Source organism: Oryzias latipes, chromosome 12, assembly GCF_053564925.1.
Source record: "Oryzias latipes strain Hd-rR chromosome 12, Olatipes_Hd-rR_3.1".
Taxonomy (NCBI): Eukaryota; Metazoa; Chordata; class Actinopteri; order Beloniformes; family Adrianichthyidae; genus Oryzias; species Oryzias latipes.
Genome location: NC_136248.1, coordinates 3,461,345 through 3,485,442, shown reverse-complemented (window position 1 = coordinate 3,485,442; position 24,098 = coordinate 3,461,345). Strand labels below are relative to the sequence as shown.

The 24,098-nt window shown below is 45.9% G+C and overlaps 2 protein-coding genes across 2 annotated transcripts in view; one reads left to right on the top strand and one right to left on the bottom strand.

Moving 5' to 3' along the window:
• Nucleotides 1–4,892, top strand: part of megf10 (multiple EGF-like-domains 10) — a 58,584-nt gene extending 53,692 nt beyond the window's left edge. Inside the window, exons 21-25 of the mRNA XM_011482096.4 lie at nt 2,803–2,909; nt 2,985–3,108; nt 3,432–3,476; nt 3,550–3,759; nt 4,185–4,892. Coding sequence (XP_011480398.1) covers nt 2,803–2,909; nt 2,985–3,108; nt 3,432–3,476; nt 3,550–3,759; nt 4,185–4,351 — 653 coding nt within the window. The 3' untranslated portion in view covers nt 4,352–4,892. The remainder of the gene's footprint in view (nt 1–2,802; nt 2,910–2,984; nt 3,109–3,431; nt 3,477–3,549; nt 3,760–4,184) is intronic.
• Nucleotides 4,893–14,440: 9,548 nt separating this feature from the next.
• LOC101173877 (cartilage intermediate layer protein 1) lies at nt 14,441–16,553 on the bottom strand. Its single transcript, XM_004075125.4, has 8 exons — nt 16,460–16,553; nt 16,337–16,378; nt 16,075–16,168; nt 15,954–15,983; nt 15,635–15,806; nt 15,416–15,525; nt 15,144–15,312; nt 14,441–14,729 (listed from the first exon to the last, which is right to left on the bottom strand). The coding sequence occupies exons 2-8, from the start codon at nt 16,346–16,348 to the stop codon at nt 14,639–14,641; spliced, it is 678 nt and encodes a 225-aa protein (XP_004075173.1). The 5' UTR covers nt 16,349–16,378; nt 16,460–16,553; the 3' UTR covers nt 14,441–14,638.
• Between the last annotated feature and the right edge of the window lie 7,545 nt (nt 16,554–24,098).

Genomic DNA, 24,098 nt, shown 5'->3' with positions numbered 1-24,098 from the left:
CCAGCGTTTTCTGCAACAATTATCACAAAAATGCATGTGAGATTGCAGAGCGGCTGTAGATCAATACAGACTGAGCTTTTTCTTTTTTTTATTTATCTATTTTTTTGGATGCTGGTGTGCCGCGGGATTTTTGTCAAGGTTAAAGTGTGCCGTGCGGGGGGGGGCCCAGCGACGCTGGATGGGCTGTCCATCTGCACCTGGGGCTGGGACGGGACGGGACAACCCTCTCGGGGCCCCCGGTCGCTCTGGGTGTCATCCTGCGGGGTCTGGGGTGGGGTGGGGCTTGTTGGCCCTGTCCTGTGGGGGGGCGTTCTGGGGGGGAAGGGGGGCCTATTATTGGTACGGGTCGGGGGGGCTGACGGGTCGGGGTCTCCGCTGAGGCAATCAGTGGTTGCCTTGGCCGGTTGGCCTCCTCGGTCCCGTCAAGGCCTGACCAGAGCTCCTCTAGGGCCGGCGTCTGGGGGTGGGGGCCTGGGCTTGCTCTGGGGGGGGCGACGCTTTCTGGCTCCTCTCTCTCTGTGTGGGGTGGGTGGTGCCGGGCCTGGGGTGTCGGCACCTCCGGGGGTGGGGCCGGGTGGCCCTGGCCCCTTTGCTGGGGGGGGGGCTGGGGGACAGCTGTTTGACCACCGGGGGACAGTCTACCAGCTGTCCCCAACTTACCCCCTTCCTTATATAACCTCATATTAGGGTGAGGGGGTGGGGGGTCTAGCCTGCGATGCGCCTTGGGGGGGCTACTTGGCAGTGGCCCCCCTCCTATGGTTGCCGTATGGAGTGGGCCCCCCTCTTTCGGTTTTATTTGCACCATAGACATGTAGGGTCCTTGGTAGGGGGGGTGCTTGGACATCACTGCAAGCAAGCAGCAGATGTTCTCCTGGCACCCTACCCGCCAATTTTAACCGCACCTTAGACATTTAGGGCCCCTTGATGGGGAGGGTGAGGGAACATCACTGTGAGCAATCAGGAGATGTCCCCTTAGTGCCCTACTCGCCAATTTTAACTGCACCCCCCTTAGTACACACACCCCTCCCCCTTCAATATATACATTCCAACATAAACACACACACATGCACACACACACCCTCTCAAACACACATACACGCACACACATTTTGCAAGGAAGGTGGGACCTGGTCCTGGGTCCATCTGTCCCCTACCCCTTCCCTAGTCGGGGGTGCGGGCCCCTTGCCAAGGCGGCCGTGTCCCCTGGGTGCCGGCTCCCTGGGCCCGGCGGTGCTCTCTCCGCACGGTGGGGGCGTTCATATTACACCTGAGCCGGGGGTGTTCGTGTCCCTGGGGGGTGGGTCCTGGTCCTTGCCCCTGAGCGCTGGGCCCCGCCAAACTTCCAACAGTGGCCGAGCCTGGTCGGGCCATATTTATAACACCCCTTGTGGGCCACCCTTTTTTCCCCGGGGTTCCCCCCTCCTGGGCGGGGGCGGCGGGCCCCTGCCTTGCTCCTCCCTGGACCAACCGTGGGCCGGGTGGGTGGCTGCCTGGAGTGCGGAGCGGGTCTCCCTTGGGGGGTCCTGGCTCGTACCTGGGGTTGGGGCGGGGGGATGCCCGGAACTCCTGGGTGGTGGTGGGGTGCTCGTCTGGGGCTGGCTCTGGGGGCCTCGCGGCGGTCCTGCTTCCCCTTGCCTGGGTGGCGGTCTTGGTCGCCCGAGGGGCAGTTGCTCCCTGCCTGTTCCCGTGTGGCGTTGGGGGAATTCCGGCTGCCGCTGCCGCTGCTGCTGCGGCGGGGGTCTGGGTGTGGGGGTGGCTGGGCGCTCCTCCTCCTTCTTTTCACATTCCACCATCCATTTTAGAAGAACATAAACACTCACCTGAGCACAGGTGTTAGCTCACCTTTGCACTAATAGTTTGCATGATTGAATGAATGAAAGATTTCACACTAGTTGGTTTAAAGACATAGGTATGCGTTCGTAAACACTATCTGTTTTGTCTACATGTTGACATGTGAACATTTTTGCAGCTAGCAGGTGTGTTGATAACATTTGAGTGTGTGCGAACAGGCCCCGCCCTTTTTGTACTACACTTGAACCGTACCGTAATGATAAACAACCAGAAAAGAAAAAAAAAACAAAAAAACAAAAAAACAATAGGCACATCCATCTTTGCAAAAGTGTGGATGTTGTAGGTTTTTTGGGTAAAATGTAGGCACGCTGCAGAGGCCGGCTCTAGGTTGACGTCATTAAATGGGCGGCACCCACAATGAGAGAAAGGCGGGGCCTCAGAGATTGGATTGTCTCACTTCCGGGTTGGACAAAGAACTCGCTAAAATAACTCGGATTTCATTAATAAAGGTCTTTCTTTAGTGTGGCAAAGGTAATATATGATCATATACATATACTTATTCTGAAAGGCTTGAGTATATGGGTATATACGGTATATAGGCCCCTTAATATCTAAAGTAGAAACATTCATTTGAACACCATGTTGAATGACGGTTAACAAGAAGTTCTGATGACTTTATCTCCAAGATTCCTTTATTTTCCTCAGACTTTGCTCACAAAAAGCTTTCCTTCACGATTGTAGTCATTAACAACAGTTGTAAAATCACAACTACACTTGTTGTTTCTTCTCTTACTGTTTATTAACTGCTGAGTGTCATCAGAGTTAATTAAAACAAATTCTATATTTTTGGACTCTGTAAACTTTGATTCAAACTCCCCTTTGGCATAAATCCAGGACCTTAATCTTTATAATAAAAGTCAAGTTTTAATGTTTGAAATTATAAAACGTAAAATAAAAATGGAAGTAGTATGACAGCTTCATTCTCTTTCATGTCATTTTGCCATTTTCCAGACACCCCGACCAGCGAGGTCCATCCGAGTTACTTCTCCAACCCCAGTTATCACACGCTGACTCAGTGCATGGGCCCGCCGTACGTCACCGGTGCCTCGTATGGGAAGGTATGAAAGTGCTTTCGTAAAAACACAGACGGGTCTGTAGCAGAACTGCTCCGCAAGTCTCAGTTTTATTTTCAGACCAAATTTGGCCAGCCATCTGCTGGCACAAAGAGCCTGGACCAGAGAAAACCAGTCCAGTTTGTGGCTCCCACTGGCCCTCTGAGTGCTGAATGGAATCAAGGGGACTACATGGATGACCTGGGTCAGTGGTGAAACACAGCTAAAACACATTTCACACTGGTGTCAAGCAGGTGACATACAGGTGAGACAAAGGTTAAACTCAAGTCTCACAGTAGTCGCACACACGTGATACACAGGTGTCACAAAGATAAAACACCGCATTAAACAAGTGTCACAGTGTGACACAGCTGACACACAGGTCAAGAGCAGGTGACATCACTGTGTCTTTCATTTGATTTAATTTGTTTTACTTACAAACTTGGAGTTTTGTAACTTTGCTTTGAGGTGTTCATTTGCAGGATTATCATCCTTCTATCTTGTGATGGCCATTTTCTTTTGTGCTAGGAGCTTATGGAGTGCAAAGAGGACACCCTGGAAAGTCTTTAAGAGGTGGGGTTGAATATAGAAGCTGCACTTCTCACGTTGACAGCTCATTCATTTCCTATTGGTTTGTCTTATCCAGACCTGGCGAAAGGTGCCGCCTATCATGCCAGCACATGCTCCCTAAGCAGCTCGGAAAATCCATATGCCACAATCAAGGACCCCCCTCTGCTGACAGCCAGAGGGACAGAATGTGGCTATGTGGAGATGAAATCTCCAGCCAGAAGGGATTCAGCGTATGCTGAAATAAGCAACAGCAGCTTGTCCAACAATCGCAATGTCTATGAAGTTGGTGAGTGAGCTGCTCCTTGTTTGGTTGGTTCTCATTTTGCATTGCATGATGTACGACGACTGTACACAGATCATACTCCCATCCAAACTGCATTTTTGCTGAGTTTGCTTGAATTTGGCTCAAGTGACATCCTTCTGGGTGTAACGTCCAGTGTGTCAAAGTTCAACTGAGTCAGCTCTTACACTGGATTTCACTGTGTAGCCAGCCATGAAATTCCTACTGGAAGAATGGGAATGGGAACAGAAAAGGAAATTCATTCTCCTTGTTGGCATGTTGTTACAAAAAACAAATTGTTGGAGTTCTGATGACAATGTTTCGGCAGTTTTCTACATCCCACAGAGACTAGGATTCTATGGCAGAACAGGCTGCATTGTGGTGCTTTGTCTGCTTTCTTCAGCTGTAAACAAGCTTGTTTTTGTTTTCAGAGCCAACAACCAGCACCAGCCAGTCCTGTGGAGACAGTAGCAGCGTCCTGCAGTTTGGACAGGAGCCATATGATCTACCAAAACATAGCCACATCCCCTGTCACTATGACCTCCTTCCTGCCAGAGATAGTCCCTCCTCCGAGCTGCAGGAGCCAGGCAGTGAATGAAGTCAGACTTGGACCCGGGACCCGTTTTACCTTCTTGTATCACTCCACAGCAGATCTCCTCTTCTTTTCTTTTTGTAATCTCCAAGACTTTCACTGTTTTATATTCTGACTGAAAGGAGAAGCATCTGTGTTGCTAGTATGTTTTAATAACAGCTGCTGTAGCAGCATCTTTTCACTCGTGCAGGCAGGCGGCCTCAGTATCCCTTTGACAAAGCACTACTAACAAAGACAGGCTTCATTTCAGCCCCTCAGTGTGCCTCTGAAAAGCTCCCTCAACATCCTTTACCTGTGCCGTGTCTCATCACATCAGGACAGGACTGATCAGATGTTTTCTGCTCTGGAGATGAGAAGCAGGCTGTAAAAAAATGAAGTTTCAGATTCTGAACATGCAGCATACGGAAGCTTTCTGAACACTGCATGTAATATTCAGCACTGATCAGATCTCTATTTTTATTACTGTTTATTTTATTATTGGTATTGTGCTGATTGTTTGAGTTTATGTGTTTGTATTAAAGATGAAATGGATTGTTTCAGTAAGAAATGGAGACGTCTTTTTGAAATCAGCAGTTTATAAAGATGACTATGTGGATCCACTGAGTTGAACCTGAACTGACAAACCTTTTCAGTCAGCAGGATGCAGTAACTAAGACCCACTCCGATGATCTTCTGATCTTTTTTCCAAGCATTCACAGTGCTCTTTTAGTTATGATTATGCTGTTTTCAGTCAATAAACCTGTGTCATTTACTAGGACATAGTTTCTGCAGAGCAGCAGTAGTTCTACAGAAATTTGGCTCCAACTTGTGGGTGGGACCTTTGGTGCAGAGCAACCCCAAATCCCTCCCCTCCCTGTCACTGAGAGCTGTTTATATGCTCTTCCGCTAGTTCACAGCCTCTCAAAACCGCTAAGCTAACATTAGTTGTGCAAGAAAAATCGCAAGCAATATTGGAGCTATCCAGCTGTTGAGTTTTGATCGAGATTCCAGCTCAGACGAGGTAAACCAAGGCGTTCATGGATCTATTTGTCTACAAGTCATCAGAATGGAGCGGTGCAGAGAGACTTTGGCCCCACCCATTTCAGTTTCTACATCCTAACTGACAGCTTTTCAAACTGCAGTTTTCATCTGCTCCTGATCTACCAGGATTTAAATACAGAAATACTCAGAAACACTGTTTTAATCTGAAATTTCTTTTATATTGTCCTCCATCATCGGACAGATGCTACAAGAACATGTGAAAAAAATCCACAATTTACATTGGAGTGGGTCTTTAAACAATTATAAAAATAATACACTGTGGAAGAGGGTAAACTGTAGAATAAGAGTTTAGTAAAACCAACAGTGACACAGAAAAACCCCGGGGCTGACTTCAGCTTCACAGCAAACAGTAAAACGTCTATCTGAGGCACAGAGAACGGCATCCAAACCCAGTCAGAAAAAAGGGAGCTAAGTCTTTGCCTGACTAACCTCCCAGCCACAGATGGAGCCCTCCCAATAAAATCATCAAAATACAAACAAAACAGAGTCTTTATAATGGCATATTTAATTTAGTGGCTTAGCCTGACCAGCTGGCAAGATCCCCCCACTGCCCCTGGGGTCTGAGCTTCAGTGCCGTCCGTCACCCTGGAGTAGGACCGTGCCTGAGTGTCCTGGTGGCAGTGAGGCGGCAACAGATCACCGGAAACCAGCTCACTTCTAGTCTTAGCCCTACTGTTGCTACAGGACACTCTAATGAAAGTGTGACCCTCATTCAGCCTGAAGTGGCTTTGAAAAACCCCATTAACCCCCGTGACCCCAGGACAAAGTGAGAAGAGAAGATGAAGGGAAGTGGAGGACTCATTAGCAGGTAGCATTACCTTCTTTAGCTCTGCTCTAATTACCCTGATCTTATAATGGAATGAATCTCAGAAATAAGAAAATCATTTCCAATCCTTTTTATTGAAAAAATGGATTGACAATTTGAACCTGTTCAATGTTCGGCATTTTCCTCCCACATTCCCCAACAAACAGCCGCTTTAATCATCAACACTGCTTCCTTTCCAATTTATGCCCCCCCCCAGACCTTTATCACAGACAGGTCTTCTATGACGAGATGTGCTGGGAAAAAAACAAATAACCATTGCCTTTGTCCACTAAAGGAAGCACCAAAGCCTGAGGAAACATGGCCATTTTTAACATTTGGTCTTTATCTAACAAAATTTTTATTATAAATGAAATTGTTCTCACAGAGGCCTGTCCACCCAATTTTGTTTAATTTTTTTCAACCAGAGATGGCAAAAGGGTGGTGGTATTGCATCTATGATGTCCAATTCCTTTGCAGTACAGCAGATTTCATTAGATGAGTACCCCAGCTTTGAACATCACACCTTTGTTTTTAACAGCCCTGCAATTTTAAGCATCACAGTATACAGACCACCCAAACCGAGCTGTGTTTTATATTGAGACGTTTTCTCTGGAATTTAAACAACATGTCACTACAGGGGGCACAGTCTTGACCTAGTCATCAGTCATGGTTTACTTATCAGTTTGTCCACTGTTGTGGACCTGGCTGTATCTGACCATGACTGTGTGCTTTTTAACATCACTGGTTTTATAAAACAAGAGACACATGATAATGGTGAAAAAAATCCTGCTTGACTCCTGAAGTGGTCGAAAAATGTATTACATCTGTTCGCTGCTGCTCTCCACTTGTTTTACCAGTCCCCTGCGGTCTACTTGTAGAAAGTTTTAACAGTAAATTAAAATCCAGTCTTTAGACCCTTTGGTTTTTAATAACTACAGACCAGTGTCCAACTTTCTGCTGAAAAAGAACATTATGAAATAAATAAGTTATTCTGAAAAACAGCAATGTGAAATAAAAACAAAGCTACTTTGGAAAATATTGATTGTGAAATCCGAGGTTCTGAAAAAAGCCATGGAATTATAATAATGTTCAACATGATTAAAATTAATATTTTAAAATGCTGTTTTAAAATAATGAACAGGTTTTTAAAGCAAAATGAAATATATTTAATAATATAATGGCTAATTTAAAATGTGCAGGTTTTTCCACAATTTTTCTTTAAATATATTTATGAGAGATATATTGGTTGATTGTATATTTGCACGAGGTCATATATATTCATTTATTTATGAACAGTTTGGGACTCCATGTAAGACAGCCTTGTTAAAAATGGTTCATGATGTCAAGTGTGCCTTGGATTCAGGTCAGATCTCAATATTTGTTCTACTAGATCTAAGTCCAGCTTTAAAAAGTTTTGATCACCTGATCCTTGTAAACAAACTTAAAAGCTTTGGCCTTTAAGGGACTGTTCTCAAGTGGTTTGATTTGTATCACATGGAGAGAAACTTTACGGTAAGCATGGACACACGCTTTTCTAAGGTCCACGAAATTAATTGTGATGTGCCTCAAGGTTCCATCCTTGGCCCTTGCTTTTTAACATTTACATGTTTCCACTGGTGAATATCATCCGAAGCCACAACATCAGCTTTCATAGCTATGCGGATGACACCCAGCTGTACATGGCTATGTCTCCTGATGACACAGGCCAATAGAAACACTTAATTGCACTTTATATTTGAAATCATGGATGGCAAATCATTTTCTGCAGCTAAACCAGGAAAAATATAAAAGTTTAGTAATCGGTCCTGAAGCTAAGGGAGAGAATCAATTTGTGAAGCTAAAAGAACTTTTAACTCTTGTGCTATCTTAGGCACTTTAACATTGGGAGTGGGGTCATCTAGACCCCACTAGACAGTGCGCTGAACCTTTTACTTCAATGATTCGTGATCTTCACTGGTGTCCATGGATTACATGAAATCCTCTCCACCTATAGCCACCTTTGCCTCGGTAGGGAGAACACGTCAATGGTCATCTTGACCCCATAGGATAGCACAATGGTTAATTAGACATTCAGAAACAGTCAGAAACCTGGGTGTTATTTTCGACTCCAAGCCAACTTTCATCCCTCATAAACATGCATATCAAACATGCGGTTAAAACTGGTTTTTAATCACCTTAGAAATTTGTCTAGGGTCCGCCGACTACTCTCTCTTGCTAATATGGAGATGCTAATGCATGCTTTTATCATGAGTAAAATAGATTATTGTAACACTCTGCTTGCTGGTATTCCAAAAACTAATAATAAGAACCTTCAGCTTCTCTAGAACTCTGCTGCACATGTTCTCACCAAGACCAGGAGGCGGGCTCACATCACCCCAATTTTATTCCCTGCATTGGCTCCCCATTGTCACAAGAACAGGCAGACAGCTGGACCCAAGTGCAGCAGGTTTACTAGCTCAGCTCAAAGTCCACAAAGCTAAATCACGGTCAGGCAGGCAGGAGTCAATAACAGCCATAAGATGATCAGAGATGAGACTGGGTAGTCAAGATCCAGAGTAGAGTTGGGACAGGCGGCAGGCAAACAGAGCCAGATACAGGATCACGAGACGGAAGATCAAGCCCACATATAATGCTTGGTAATAAAGACAGAGAGGCACAAACAATTTTTCGCACTGAGCTTCACTCAGTGCAAAGCTTAAGTATGCTGTGTTTGATTGAATGAATGAGAGTAAGTTTTACGGCATCCAGGAAGTGTGCACTCTGGGTTGCTGGAAGTTGTAGTGTAGCTAGAACTTTGGGGATGGCTCCCGCCGGTGACCAGAGGGAGAGACAGAGTTATGACTTCTGACAACCATATGCTTCCGGATTCATTTTAAGATACTTTTAACAGGTCTTATGTTGTGATCAGAACACGAGGCGGACCCAGGTGCTGGAACCCAGAAGGAAAAGACTGGTAAGTGGTTGGAAAGTAATGAGATTTATTTTACTGTTCCAGACAGGACTGTGGGTAAACGTGGCTGGAGATCTTGGTTGGAGTTCTTGGCGAGTGGCGTGGCTGGAGGTTTTGCGGAGCACAGAGACTGTGGCTCTTGATGGTGGAAGGCGTCAGCGTGGTGGTAGTGAGACTGCTGGCGCTCGGGATGGTGTTAGACTCAGGTGACTCTCGTGGCATGAGATTAACCTGAGGCAGAGAAAACAAGACACCATTAGCGAGGAACAGGACAAGGTGAACCAGACGTGAATCTCAACGTGACTAAGCACCATCAGGGTTAACGGACTGGCGAAGAATGCTGGAGTTAGGTCTCCTTAAGAAGCAGGTGTCTTGATGAGGTGATAGGTCACAGCTGTGAGTCAGGAGCAGAGCAGAGCTGGGAGGGGGAGGAGTCTGACAGAGGTACCATGACAGTGGCCCCCCTCAACGACCGCCACCGGGCGGTCCAGGACGCCGATCCGGGTGAGCACGGTAGAAATCCGAGATGAGGGAAGGGTCGAGGATGAGAGAACGAGAGACCCATGAACGTTATTCAGGACCGTACCCTTCCCAATCCACCAAATACTGGTGACCACGACCGCGCCGACGAACATCCAGGATGCGGGAAACAGTGAACGCGGGAGCACCGTCGCTGATACGGGTGGGTGGAGGGGAGACGGGATGCGGCCACAAAGGGCTGTCCAGAACAGGCTTAATTTGAGACACATGGAATGTGAGGTGTACCTTGAGAGCCGCAGGGAGGCGTAGACGGACGCAGGAGGGATTGATGATGCGGTCAATGACGTACGGACCAATGAACCTGGGAGCCAGCTTGCAAGAAGTGGATTGCAGGGGAATGTTTCTGGATGAAAGCCACACCTTCTGTCCGACCTAATACGTGGGTCCCACCACCCTGTGATGATTGGCAGTGTGGCAGTTGCTCTCCTTGGTGCGGAGGAGAGTCCACAGCAATGTGGGACCAGGGTCTGTGAGGAGTGGACAAAGGGTGAAGTAGGCCAGAAGGGGGTGAATTGGATGATTTGGAATGAGCAGAGGTAGCGCAAGCGGCCACGTACTCACGTTCGTCCTTCTCCATGTTGGGCCAGCAAAACCTCTTCCAGATGAGACTGAGAGTTCGGAAAACGCCACCATGGCAGGCAATACGGGAATTGTGACCCCAGGAGTGAACGTCGGACCTGAGGGAGGTGGGAATGTATAGGACACCGTCAGGACAGGGATCATGATTGGGTTCCTCACCTTGGGCGTTCATGACACGGTTCTCAATATCCCAGGTAAGACTCCCCACGATGCAAGTGGCGGGAACGATAGTGGTAGTAGCAGTCGTGTCATCCGAGCTGAATTTCCGTGAGAGGCCGTCAGGCTTGATGTTTCGGCTGCCCGGCCGGTACGTAATAGTGAAATTTAATCTGTCAAAGAAAAGACACCACTAAGCTTGACGAGAATTTTACCTTTTGGCAGATCTTAAGTAGGCCAGATTCTTATGGTCGGTCCACACAATGAAAGGTTGGATACCTACCTCCAGCCAATGCCGCCACTCCTCCAGTGCCAGCTTGATGGCCAGCAGCTCACAATTACCCACGTCGTAATTATGTTCAGCTGGAGAAAGTTTCCGGGAGAAGAAGGCGCAGGGTTTGAGTTTACCCGAAGTGTCTTCTTTCTGGGAGAGCACAGCCCCAACCCCAGTGTCGGAAGCGTCTACCTCCACAATAAACTGTCTCGTGGGGTCAGGTTGAATAAGAATGGGAGCCGTACTAAACAGGGACTTGAGAGTGTCGAAGGTGGCCTGAGCCTCAGGATTCCATTTATAGGTCTTGGAGAGGGAGGTTAATTGAGTGAGGGGAGAAGCAATACTGCTGTAATTTCTTATGAACCTCCTATAAAAGTTGGCGAACCCCAGAAATTGCTGAAGCTTCTTGCGGGTTTCCGGAGGTTCACACTGGGACACGGCTTTGATCTTAGCCGGGTCCGGACGGATACTGCCGGCCTCGAGAATGTAGCCAAGGAACTGGATAGAGGGGACGTGAAATTGACATTTTTCGGCCTTATCAAAAAGCTGATTCTCGAGGAGTCTGGATAGGACTTGGCGGACGTGGTTTTCATGCTGAATGGGGTCCTGAGAGAAAATCAAAATATCGTCGAGATAGATAAAGACGAAACGGTTAACGAAATCCCGGAGGACGTCATTAACGAGTCTCCGGAAGACCGTGGGGGCGTTGGTAAGACCGAAGGGCATGACCAGGTATTCGTAGTGGCCCAAGGGAGTGTTAAATGCGGTTTTCCACTGGTCACCCTCTTTCATACGGACTAAATGGTAGGCGTTATGGAGATCGAGTTTACAAAAAATTTGAGCACCTTGAACAGAGTCAAACACAGAACTAATGAGAGGAAGAGAGTATTTGTCCTTGACCGTAATCTGATTTAGTTCTCGGTAATATATACATGGTCGTAAAGTTTTGTCCTTTTTTTCAACGAAAAAAAATCCGGCACCAACTGGAGAGGAAGACGCACGGATGTGACCGAAAGAAAGTGCCTCATGGATGTAAGACTCCATGGCTGCTTTCTCAGGGCCAGAGAAGTTAAACAGGCGACCTTTAGGCAAGGAAGCCCCCTGGAGGAGTTCTATGGTGCAGTCGTAAGGTCGGTGAGGCGGCAGGGAATTAGCCTTAGATTTGCTGGAGACTGCTCTGAAGTCATGATAACAACAGGGTACAGACGAGAGGTCAATATGTTCATAAATAACGGTGTCAGCGGGGAACATCGCTGGTATAGCTGACTGGAGGCAGTTAGCAAGGCAGAATGCACTCCAGGAAATAACACGTTGGTGGACCCAGTCAAACTGAGTATTGTGGGTCTTAAGCCATGAGTAACCCAACACGACTGGATTTTGTGGAGCGTGACTGACGAAGAATTGGATGTACTCGTGCTGATTACCTGAGGTAATGAGCTGCAGGGGTCTAGTACGGTGGGTGATCAACGAGAGAGGTTGACCCCCCCAGTCCGGCAGCCTTAATGGGGATTTCTAAGGGTTCTGTGGGTGACGAGAGAGATTTAACCAGTTCTAAACCAATAAGGCTTTGCTCAGCCCCGGAATCAATTAAAGCCTGAGGCTTGGTGATCGCCATCTTAAAACATAACTTGACAGGAATGTAACAAAAGTCCTTGGGAGTGGGAGCGACAGACTTACCCGCCTGCGGCCTGTCGTCTAGCGGGGGGTTCGGGAGTTTAAACGGAGCTGACATTGGGAAACCTGGTGAACGTGATTTCCACAGTAGAAACACAACCCCTCTTCTCTGCGCTTCTGCCGCTCTTCTGAAGACAGCTTGGAATGGCCAACCTGCACGGGCTCCACTGGTGGTTCGCGTGGTATGGGTGGAGGAAACTCAGCAGGATGGGCTGTGAACGGAGACAGATTAGCAGGTGGCTGCTTACGAGGTAGCGAGTTGCCTTCATGTTGACGTTCTCTGAGGCGGGCGTCGGAACGTAACTCAGTGGAAACTAGTTCTTCAAATGATGAAGCTTCAGGCTGAGTACACAAGTGATCTTTTATATTATCATTAAAGGATTGGTAAAAAATACCTCTAAGCGCTGGGTCAGAACATCCAGCCTCCACTGCTAGGATCCGGAAATCTATCACATGGTCGCTGACAGATCGATTGCGTTGCTTGAGGCTCAACAATCGTCTGGCTTCTCCCTGCTTTCTTGGCTGATCAAAAACAAGTCGGAACTCACCAATGAATCTTTCAAAGGGGAGATGAGAGATGGGATTGGCCGCCAGGAAGGCTTGGGCCCACTGCAGCGCTTTACTCCTGAGGGAATTGACAATTAGCGTTGTTTTGCTGTGGTCCGAGTGGTAGAATCGGGGGGCCTGTTGGAATAGGAGTTGACATTGTAACAACAAACTCCTGCATGCCTCTACGTCACCGTGAAATGGCTCCGGTTGTAATCTGTAGTTTTCCGGGGTCGAGGCGGAAGCGGAAGCAGTCAGGTTGCTGGAAGGCGGAAGTGGGGCTGGAGCTGCGGAGCTGGATTGTTGTCCAGTTAATTCTAACAGAGTCTGCGTCATACTTTCCAGACGGCGAAATAAATCCTGCTGGGCGGAGGCCATTTGGGTCAATGCGTCGGCTTGACGTTCTGGCATGATACCCTGTTGATTGACTGCCAGGCGGAGTCCTTGTGGGTCAGCTGGGTCGGGGTTTTGGCCAGTCCGTTCTGTCATGATCAAAACACAAGGCGGACCAAGGTGCTGGAACCCGGAAGGAAAAGACCGGTAAGTGGTTGGTAAGTAAAGAGATTTATTTTATCAGATCTTTTATTCAAATATGAACCCTCGCAGACCCTGAGATCCCGTGGCACTGATCTTCTAACCATTCTGACTGTAAAAACCAAAACCTACTGAGATGTATCTTATCAGCACTATGGCCCTCATTTATGTAACAGCCTGCCGGAGGACTTAGAGCCACAGAGCATAGTTGCTTTTAAGAAAAGGCTCAAGATCTTTTAAACCTGGCTTTTGGCTAAATTTCCTACTTTTATTATTTCATTTATTTATTTGGTCTTTATTTATCTATTTTATCTTGTTTTATAAATTTACACTAGATTATTAACCATTTATTTTAATATTCCTTATTTCAATGTTTTATTGTTTATTGCTTTTATCAGTGGGTTAAGTTTAAAATCTCATTTTTATTTTTATTTCCGGTGCTTCCTCATTTGGGAGATCTCCCTCTGGGTCGCCTGCTGTTCGGCCACTGCAGCTCTAGATGGGGACAGGCGTCGCCACCTAGCCGTGGTGAAGCTGGTCCCCACCTGCGATGCTGCATTTGGCTGGCTATGCAGCTTTTCACAGAGAGGGAGGTCCCAAATATTAGCTTTTCTAACAACCAACTTTTTTTTTGTGCTCAGCCTATTTCCACATGTCTATCCACATCAGTTAGGGGGTGGGAGGTGGGAAAGGGGTGGGGGGTTGTGTTTAGGTCTGGGGACAGGTTTATTTAAATTTTTGTGCTCGTGTTTATTATTTATTTTGTTTTGTCTTAAGCACTTTGTTTTATTTTTTTTTGTAGGAAAAGTGCTATATCAATAAAGTTTGATTTGATCTGATGTGAAAAAGAACTTGTGTGGGAAGATTTTGCATTCCCAGACACAAAACGGAGAAACTTCATCCAAATCCCTCCAGAAATTTCCACTTTCCTGCAGTTCGGACATCGACCTTATTCTTTTAATACATCATTCAGGGCGGAACAAAACCACTACATAGTTTATGCTCTTCAATCACGTTTATTTTTCTGATTTATAACACACAGAGGGAAAAAAACAGAAGAAATTTACCCTTTTTACCCACACCGAATCAATAATAGGAAAAAAAATCCCTAAAAGAGATATCGGCTTCAAGGATGGACAGAGAGAACAGAGAGGATCCTTCATGCTCTCCTCATCAGCCTGGAGTCAAGGCTCACTAGCAGCATCCAAACCGGACCTTGTAGTCCCAGCACTTCTTGAACGTTTGGTCTTCGTTGCGGCAAACAAAGCCCTGGGTTGGGTTATAGCTAAAATAATGGAAGCAACAATAACGGGTTAGTAAATGTTTTTTTCCTTGATGTTGACTTGAAGGTACCTTTTGACAATCATTACTTGTGTTTCTACTCTGAAGAACATTCCCAGACTGCTTTGAGCTGTCTAAGTACAGCAGTTTTTAGTCTGTACTGTGTCATTATAATATTATCTTCCATTTTCCTTTACATGTGATTCAGACACATCAATTTAAAACCAACTTCAGTATCATATTTATAAAAGTTTTTTGATTTAAAGTCATGAAGTAGTTATAATGTGTTCAGGTTGTTGCAGCGCTGTATTTTTGTCAACTTAGTGGAGTTTTTTAAGCTCCAGGGACAAAACTGAAAACTCGGAAATGTCAACAAGTCTCTGAATTTGCACTTGTTTATCAGCTAATGGATACTCACATGTAGATGTTATCCCCTATGAAGGAGGCTAACAGGGATTTGGGTTTAGCCTGGATGTGCTGAGGAGTTTCACAGATCTTCCCTGGGTTTTCTGTCCTCAGGTTGCTCAAGAGCTCCCAGTCTCCAGTTCCAGAGGGATCGTCTCTATCGAACCACTCGGTCCAGCACACTGCAGCCAAAACAAACAGAATTTCTCAATGTATTTCTGGACACAAGTGAGGAAAGTGGACATGGAAGTTGGCAAAAGCTGCACAAATGATCTGTAACAGTACCTTTTTTAGAACAGTAAGCAGAGGGGCAGCTGAAGCGAACTCTATAATCCTTGCACATCCCTTGTTTTTGGTCTTCATTTCTGCAGACGAATCCTGATGTTTTGTCATACCTGAAAGAAAATAAACTCAATGTTTCGACTCCTTGGGAAAAATTAAATATCTAAATCATTCACATGGGATGAAGCTGCCTAAACAGAGAGCCCTGCATTCAATACTTACTTATAGAAGACTTCTCCTGTCTGTTTTGCAGGAGTCCCAGACAGAGTTGTGGCTTCAACGTCTACTGGATTTGGGCAGATTTCATTGGGGTACTGCTTCAGAAGGTCTGAAAGAGTCTCCCAGTCTCCAGTTCCAGAAGGATCGTCTCGGTCAAACCACTGGGTCCAACAGTCTGGAAGAAGGTTCTTAAGATTAGATAATTTGAACACAGAACCCTGTTATATTTGTATTTAGTCAGAACACGACTGTATTTGACAAGTCAATCATCATGTCTAAAAACAGATGAAAAGTCTACAAAAGATTTAAAAAATATGCTTACAGTATTCAGAGGAAAAAACGGACTTTGGTTCTATGAAAGCAGTGAGAAAATAAAGAACAGGTTGTTAGCATCAACAGTTTGAGTGTTACATTAGGTTCTTTCATTGATCAGCAAACACCACCTTCAGGGGGCTCACTGCTCGGGGGAACTGAATCTTCAATAGGTCGACCTCCAAAGGATGGTGTGACAAAGGTCACCACCAGAGCAATGGTCCACTGTTAGCGGAAACAGAAACAGTTGAGAGTGCAATGGAACATTTTCCAACATGTTCTTAAAGGGATCTACTTTATTTAATATAATGCTGATAAATGATGAAAAACCAAAAATTCCCAAAGATCTCCAGTAGATGAAAGTCAAAAGGTAAAATAAAAAGTTTAGATTACCAGTTTGATCATGGTTGCAGAAACAAAAGTTTCCTTTTTAACCTGATTTTGGACAAACAAGTAAACAGCATGAGCACAGTGATATTTATGCAATGGAAAATGTTTCTTTGTCATGAAACTCACCCACAGGATCTCCAAGCAGAAGATGCAGGCGTCTGATCCACTGGCCTTTTATACCCGCTCCTCCACCCCCTCCTGCAAATACCTAATGATCTCCAACATTTTAGTGGTTACTTCAAACTAGTTCTACTGCATTTTCTAGTGATGGGCTTAGGCAACACTAACGTGTCGTTTCACGTGTCAAGCTCTTAAATTGAAACCCGTGTCGGTGCGTGTATCGCTTCAGGAAAATACAGCCACTGCGTGTCATCTACCCATCACTAGCATTTTGTTCATCTTGATGTTTGTAAGAGGTGAAAACATGCACAAACTGGTCAGGGAGGCTAAAACTGTCAAATCATTTATTTAAATGGCTGTATTGGCTTCTTCAGTGCTTTCCAAATTGTTATGGAAATTGTATTGAAGTGTCAGAAAGAGGAAAGTCTTTGTTTTTCAATTTATCTCATGGATGATATTGTGTCTTTGGGCACTTTGGATCACTGACATCAATCTCAGACACCCGTAATAAATAGCTTGGCAGGTGATTAAAGGAAAAACTACTAAAGAAGGACGTTCCACATTATTAAGCAGACCAACATTTTCAAGCAATAAGGGAAAGAAAAAGGCTCTTTCTGCTGCTGAAAACCTGTAGTTTTTACATAATAGTTAAATGCTTTGGACAAGGTATGAAAACCTTAGTTATTTCAGGAAAACTTAAGTGTGATCATCAACCATGGATGGACCCCATGGATGGAGTAGTGGGTGGTTGGTTGATGGCCACCATGTCCCTACAAGGCCACGACATTATCCATGTTTTGGGGAGAGAGCTGATCAGCCTGCTAAGGGTCTCTGAAGGTGTGTAAATGGCGTCTGAAAAGTAGGTGGAGTTGAGGACTGACCAATTTCTTCTGTGGTACAAAAAGAACAGTGCTTTGTGTAACATAATCATCTTCATGCATGACAAGGTACCATCTCATGCTGCAAGAATAACCTCTGTGTCACGATTTGCAAGAAACAAAAACAGACCTAGATGCTGGAACCTGGAAGGAAAACAGGAGAGAGTAAGGTAAGTAAAGATGGTTTATTTCAAGAGTTTTTGACCATACTCTGCATGACAAAGTGACTGGAAATCGCCTGCTCTTCTTACGCCAAGGACCCCGGTTCAGTTTCGTAATATTCAATTGACTTCCGTATTTCCACTGCATAGTGTGGGCGGGATGGAAGGGTGCTTACTGGAATATTCTCAAGAGAGGAGATTCGTGAATTAGCAGCTCATGATGAAACATTTAATCTAGGGGAGTTAATGTCCCTCTCCATGAGACTGGATAATCGCCTTCGGGAGAGACGCAGAGAAAGAGTAACTAGACCAGCTTGCCCAGCCAGCTCCTCCGCGTACACGCCCCATTATCTGCCGGTGTTTCCTCCACCTGCAACTCAGCAGGACACCGTGAACACGCTTCCCCTAGAACAGAGCACCCTGCACTCCGCAGAATTGCACTTACTCCTGAGGAACATCAGCACTGGTTCTACCAGCTGCCCTGCATCTACTGTGGCCAGTCTGGCCATTTCCAGCCCAACTGCCCTTCTTCTTTCTCTTTCGGCTTTTCCCATCAGGGGTCGCCACAGCGAATCATCCTTTTCCACCTCACTCTATCATGGACATCTTCTACCCTAACATTAGCCAACTTCATGTCCTCTGTTAAGACATCCATGTATCTCCTCTTTGGCCGTCCTCTTGCCCTCCTGCCAGGCAGCTCCATCTCCAACATCCTTCTACCAATATATCCACTATCCCTCCTCTGAACATGTCCAAACCATCTCAGTCTGGCTTCTCTGACTTTGTCGCTGACACAGGCAACATGAGCCGTCCCTCTGATGTACTCGTTCCTTATCCTGTCTAACCTGGTCACTCCTAAGGAGAACCTCAACATCTTCATCTCCGCTACCTCCATCTCAGCCTCTTGTCTCTGTCTCACTGCTACCGTCTCTAACCCATAGAGCAGAGCTGGTCTCACCACTGTCTTGTACACCTTTCCTTTGAGTCTTGCTGGCACTCTTCTGTCACACAACACTCCTGACACTTTCCTCCAACCGCTCCAACCTGCCTGCACTCGCCTCTTCACCTCTTTTCCACACTCCCCATCACACTGAACTGTTGACCCCAAGTACTTAAACTCCTGCACCTTCTTCACCTCAGTCCCCTGTAACCTAACGCTTCTACCTTGATCCCTCTCGTTCAGACACATGTATTCCGTCTTACTACGACTGACCTTCATACCTCTTCTTTCCAGAGCAAACCTCCACCTCTCTAGCTGTTCCTCCACCTGCTCTCTACTCTCACTGCAAATTACAATGTCATCCGCAAACATCATTGTCCAGGGAGATTCCTGTCTTACCTCGTCTGTCAGCCTGTCCATCAGCATAGCAAACAAAAAAGGACTCAAAGCTGATCCTTGGTGTAGTCCCACCTCCACCTTGAACTCCTCTGTCTGACCTACAGCACATCTCACCACCGTCATACTTCTCTCATACATGTCCTGAACTACTCTGACATACTTTTCTGCCACTCCAGACGACCTCATACAGTACCACAGCTCCTCCCTCGGCACCCTGTCATACGCCTTCTCTAAATCTACGAACACACAATGCAGCTCCTTCTGACCTTCTCTGTACTTTTCCATCAACATTCTCAAAGCAAAAATGGCATCAGTGGTGCTCTTACGGGGCATGAAACCATACTGCTGCTCACAAATCTCCACCTTCTTCCTAAGCCTGGCTTCCACTACTCTTTCCCACAGCTTCATTGTGTGGCTCATCAACTTTATTCCTCTATAGTTGCTGCAGTTCTGCGTGTCACCCTTGTTTTTAAAGATTGGGACCAGAACGCTTCTCCTCCATTCCTCAGGCATCTTCTCACTCTCTAAAATCCTATTGAACAACCTTGTTAGAAATTCCACTGCTGTCTCTCCTAGGCACTTCCATACCTCCACAGGTACGTCATCAGGACCAACGGCCTTTCCGCTCTTCATCCTTTTCAGAGCCTTCCTAACCTCATCCTTTCCAATCTCTGCTACTTCCTGCTCCACAACAACCACATCTTCCTCCCTTCTTTCCCTGTCATTTTCCTCGTTCATCAGCTCCTCAAAATACTCCTTCCATCTTTTCTGTACACTCTCTTGGGTTGTTAGCACCTTTCCATCTCTGTCCTTAATCACCCTTATCTGTTGCACGTCCTTCCCATCTCTGTCTCTCTGTCTGGCTAGCCTGTACAAGTCCTTCTCTCCTTCCTTTGTGTCTAACCTGTCATATAGCTCATCGTAAGCTTTCTGTTTGGCCTTTGCCACCTCTCTCTTCACTTTACGCTGCGCTTCCTTGTACTCCTGTCTACCTTCCTCAGTCCTTTCTACATCCCACTTCCTTTTAGCCAACCTCTTCCTCTGGACGCATTCCTGTACTTCCTCATTCCACCACCAAGTCTCTTTACCGTCTTTCCTCTTTCCAGATGACACACCTAGCACCTTCCTACCTGTTTCCCTGATAATCTCTGCTGTAGTTTCCCAGTCCTCTGGAAGCTCATCCTGACCACCCAGGACCTGCCTCAACTTCTGCCTAAATTCCTCACAAGTTTCTTCATTCTGTAGCTTCCACCACTTGGTCTTCTTTTCTGTTTTCCCTCTCTTCTTCTTCCTGACCTCCAGAGTCATCTTACACACCACCATGCGGTGCTGTCTGGCTACACTCTCTCCTACCACCACTTTGCAGTCATTAACCTCTCTCAAATGACCTCGTCTACATAGGATGTAGTCCACCTGAGTACTCCTACCTCCACTTCTGTATGTCACTCTATGTTCCTCTCTCTTCTGGAAGTAAGTGTTGACTACAGCCATTTCCATCCTCTTCGCAAAGTCCACCACCATCTGTCCCTCCAGATTCCTTTCCTTCACACCAAACCTGCCCATCACCTCCTCATCACCTCTGTTGCCCTCACCAACATGCCCATTAAAGTCTGCTCCAATAACAACTCTCTCTCCTCTGGGAAAACTCTCTATGACCTCATCCAACTCACTCCAGAATCTCTCCTTCACTTCTAACTCACAGCCAACCTGTGGCGCATACCCACTGACTACATTCACCATCACCCCTTCAATTTCTAACTTTAGGCTCATCATCCTGTCTGAGACTCTTTTCACCTCTAGAACACTGTTTACAAACTCCCCCTTCAGAATCACTCCTACCCCGTTTCTCTTCCTATCAACACCATGATAGAACAGTTTGTATCCTCCTCCAATACTACGTGCCTTGCTGCCCTTCCACCTTGTCTCCTGCACACACAGTACATCTACCTTCCTTCTCTCCATCATGTCTGCCAGCTCTCTGCCTTTCCCTGTCATTGTGCCAACGTTAAGAGTCCCTATTCTCAAACCTATGTTCCTGCCTTTTCCCTTCTCTCTCTGGCCACGGACCCTTCTGCCTCTCCTCTTTCTTCCACCAACAGTAGTCAAATTTCCACCGACACCCTGTAGGTTAACAGCATCGGTGGCGGTCGTTGTTAACCCGGGCCTCGACCGATCCGGTATGTCTAAAGTGTTGTGGATGATTCGCATGGTTATTTTGGCAATTTTTTACGCCGGATGCCCTTCCTGACGCAACCCTCTCTATTTATCCGGGCTTGGGACCGGCACAGAAGTTACTGGCTTGCAACCCCTGTGGCTAGATTCCAGCCCAACTGCCCTGTTTGGTCAAAAGACCGGGCTCCTCAGGATCAGGAGGGGCACTGGGTAGTCGTACCCGTATGTATCCCTCCTCCAGATGCATCCATCTTAAAGGTACTATCACTTGTGACACCACAACATTACAGATCCAGGCTTTAATGGTTCTGGTGCAGACGACAACTTTATTGACTCTCAGTTTGTGTCCCAATCCAACATCCCCACTGAACCTTTACCTAGCCCTAAGAAAGTGTTTGCTCTGGATGGTAGACTTTTGGCCTGTGTAACTCACCGTAGACATCCTGTGTCACTGCTGGTTTCTGGCAACCACCGTGAATTCACTAGTTTTAACAGTGTTCCATCTCCATCCTCTCTGCTTGTGTTGAGTCTACCCTGGCATACACTTCATAATCCACACATAGACTGGTCTTCACAATCCATAGTTAATTGGAGCCTTTGTTTCCACTCTCACTGTTTGCATGCTGCTGTACCACCTGTTTCTACCTCTCCTGAGCCTCCTAAACCTGTTTACCTTTCTTGTGTATCATCGGAGTATCATGACCTCGAGGAAATTTTCTCTAAGGACTGTGCCTTCTCTCTGCCCCCTCATCGATCCTACAATTGTGATATAGAGTTGATATATGGTGCCTCGCTACCCTTTAGTAAATTGTACAGCCTCTCCAAACCTAAGAGACCCATATCACTGAGAGTTTTACTGCTGGACTTATCCTCCCATTTTCTTCCCCTGTTGGAGCAGGATTTTTCTTTGTGGATAAAAAGGATAAGTCCCTTTGCCGATGCATTGATTACAGAGGTCTGAATGATATAACTGTAAAAAAATATATCCTTTCCCACTCATGGACTCTGCTTTCAGATCCCTCCAGACGGCATCTGTCTTCACCAAGCTCAACCTCCGAAACACTTATGATTTAGTGAGAATCAAGGAAGGTGAGGAATGGAAGACAGCTTTCAATACTCCTCTGGGACATTTTGAGTATTTGGTGATGCCTTTTGGACTGATTAATGCAGTGTTTTTCAACCTTTTTTGAGCCACGGCACACTTTGACCTTGACAAAAATCCTGCGGCACACCAGCATCCAAAAAAAAAAAAAAAAACTCAGTCTATTGATCTACAGACCCTCTACAATCTCACGTGCATTTGGGTAATAATTGTGGCACAAAAATCTGGAAGCCGCAGCTGTTTTTTCTAAAAGATGTGATAAAATTTAAGTTAAAAGATTTATAACTGTTTGATGTGTGTTCGTTGTTGTTTCAATACCTTAAGAGGAGAGACTCATTGTGCGCCGAGATGCTGTCACTTTAACCCAATGCATCATGGGAGAAGTAGTTCAAAAAGCCGCCGACTAGCGTCTCTGAGCTTCATGATTTTGTTCCCTTTTTCCACGGTCTGACACCGGATTCTGTGGAAAACTGCACCACTAAAGATGAGCTTTAGCTTGTATTTTTGTTAGAACTGAGGGATTTATCAGCAGAATTCAGAACTAGGAAGTGAAGACTTTAACAACACTTCTGATTGGTCAGACTGATGACATGTGATTAAGACTCCGAGAATGATTGGCGGAGACAGTTAAAGGGACGGGACTTTTCAGAAAACGGCTTTAGTTGCGGCTAAATTGCGGTACCGTCATTCTTATCAAAATTTCTTTAATAGAATCAAACAAACACAAAGAAAAAATTATTTTAGGATCTTTCATATTCCTTATTTCTCAGTGTTTGATCAGGGCCTGTTTGGATGAACAAAAAGGCTGATATCCTGGAGATAGAAAATGTTAAATCAGTTAATGAGGGCAATTATATTTCCGACGGCACACTTGACCATCTCCCACACTAGTGTGCCGCGACACACTGGTTGAAAAACACTGGATTAATGCTCTGGCTGTGTTTCAACTTCTCATCAATTATGTGTTCCGTGACATGTTGAATAGTTTTGTGTTTATCTTTATGATATTTTGATTTTCTCATGGACTCTTGAGAGCATGTTCAACATGTCAGGCTTATGTTACAGCGTCTGTTAGCAAACAGACTCTATGATGAAAGAGAGAAATGTGACTTTCATGCCTCTCCTGCCGGTTTTTTTGGGTTTCTAATTGAGAAGGGCCAACTAAAACCATATCCTGCCAAGATCAAATCTGTAGCAGGTGGGCCTACACCCACTAGTAGGAAGCAGCTTTAAAGTATTTTTTTTTCTTTTTTTTTATCGGAAGCTTATCTGGAACTAAAGCTCTGTTGCCTCTCCCCTGACCAAGCTGACCTCTGTTAAAGAACACTTCTCCTGGGGCCTCATTTCTAAAACTTTGCGTAGGATTTGCGTCAGAAGTGGCGTACAGATGAAACATAGGACGTGCGTACGCACAGAAACATTCAGATTTATAAAACCGTGCGCGCGCACATCCTCCGAATCTTTCCCTTAATAAATTAAAATCAATTCTAAATGTATCGCAGCTTTTGCGGCTTCATGACACCCCCATAGTTGTCCATAAATAGTCCGTGAAACGCCCACAAGTTAATATTCATTGATTGCGAAACCATGGCAAACACAGAGAGGAAATCAAAAAAACGTGACTTCACTCAATGTGAAGTAGAAGTTATCGTTGGTGAGGTGGAAAAGAGGAGAAAAATGTTGTTTGGAGGGCACAGTGTGCGCATTACTAATGCCAAAAAGGCACTTGAGTGGCGAACGGTGGCAGACGCCGTAAATGCTGTAGCCTCACAACCTGGGACCGTGGCCAAAATAAAAAGAAATGGTCGGACATCAAAGTCGAGGCAAAAAAACGTCTAGCGCTCCATCGCCAGAGTGTGTCTGCCACGGGGGGGGGGAAAGGGGACACCGGAGCTGACCCCTCTTGTTGAGAGACTGGCGGCAACTATTGGGGAATCCCTATTAAGTGGAGTGGTGGCTGAGGCGGAGGGGGACACCGACGCGCCAGATGCAG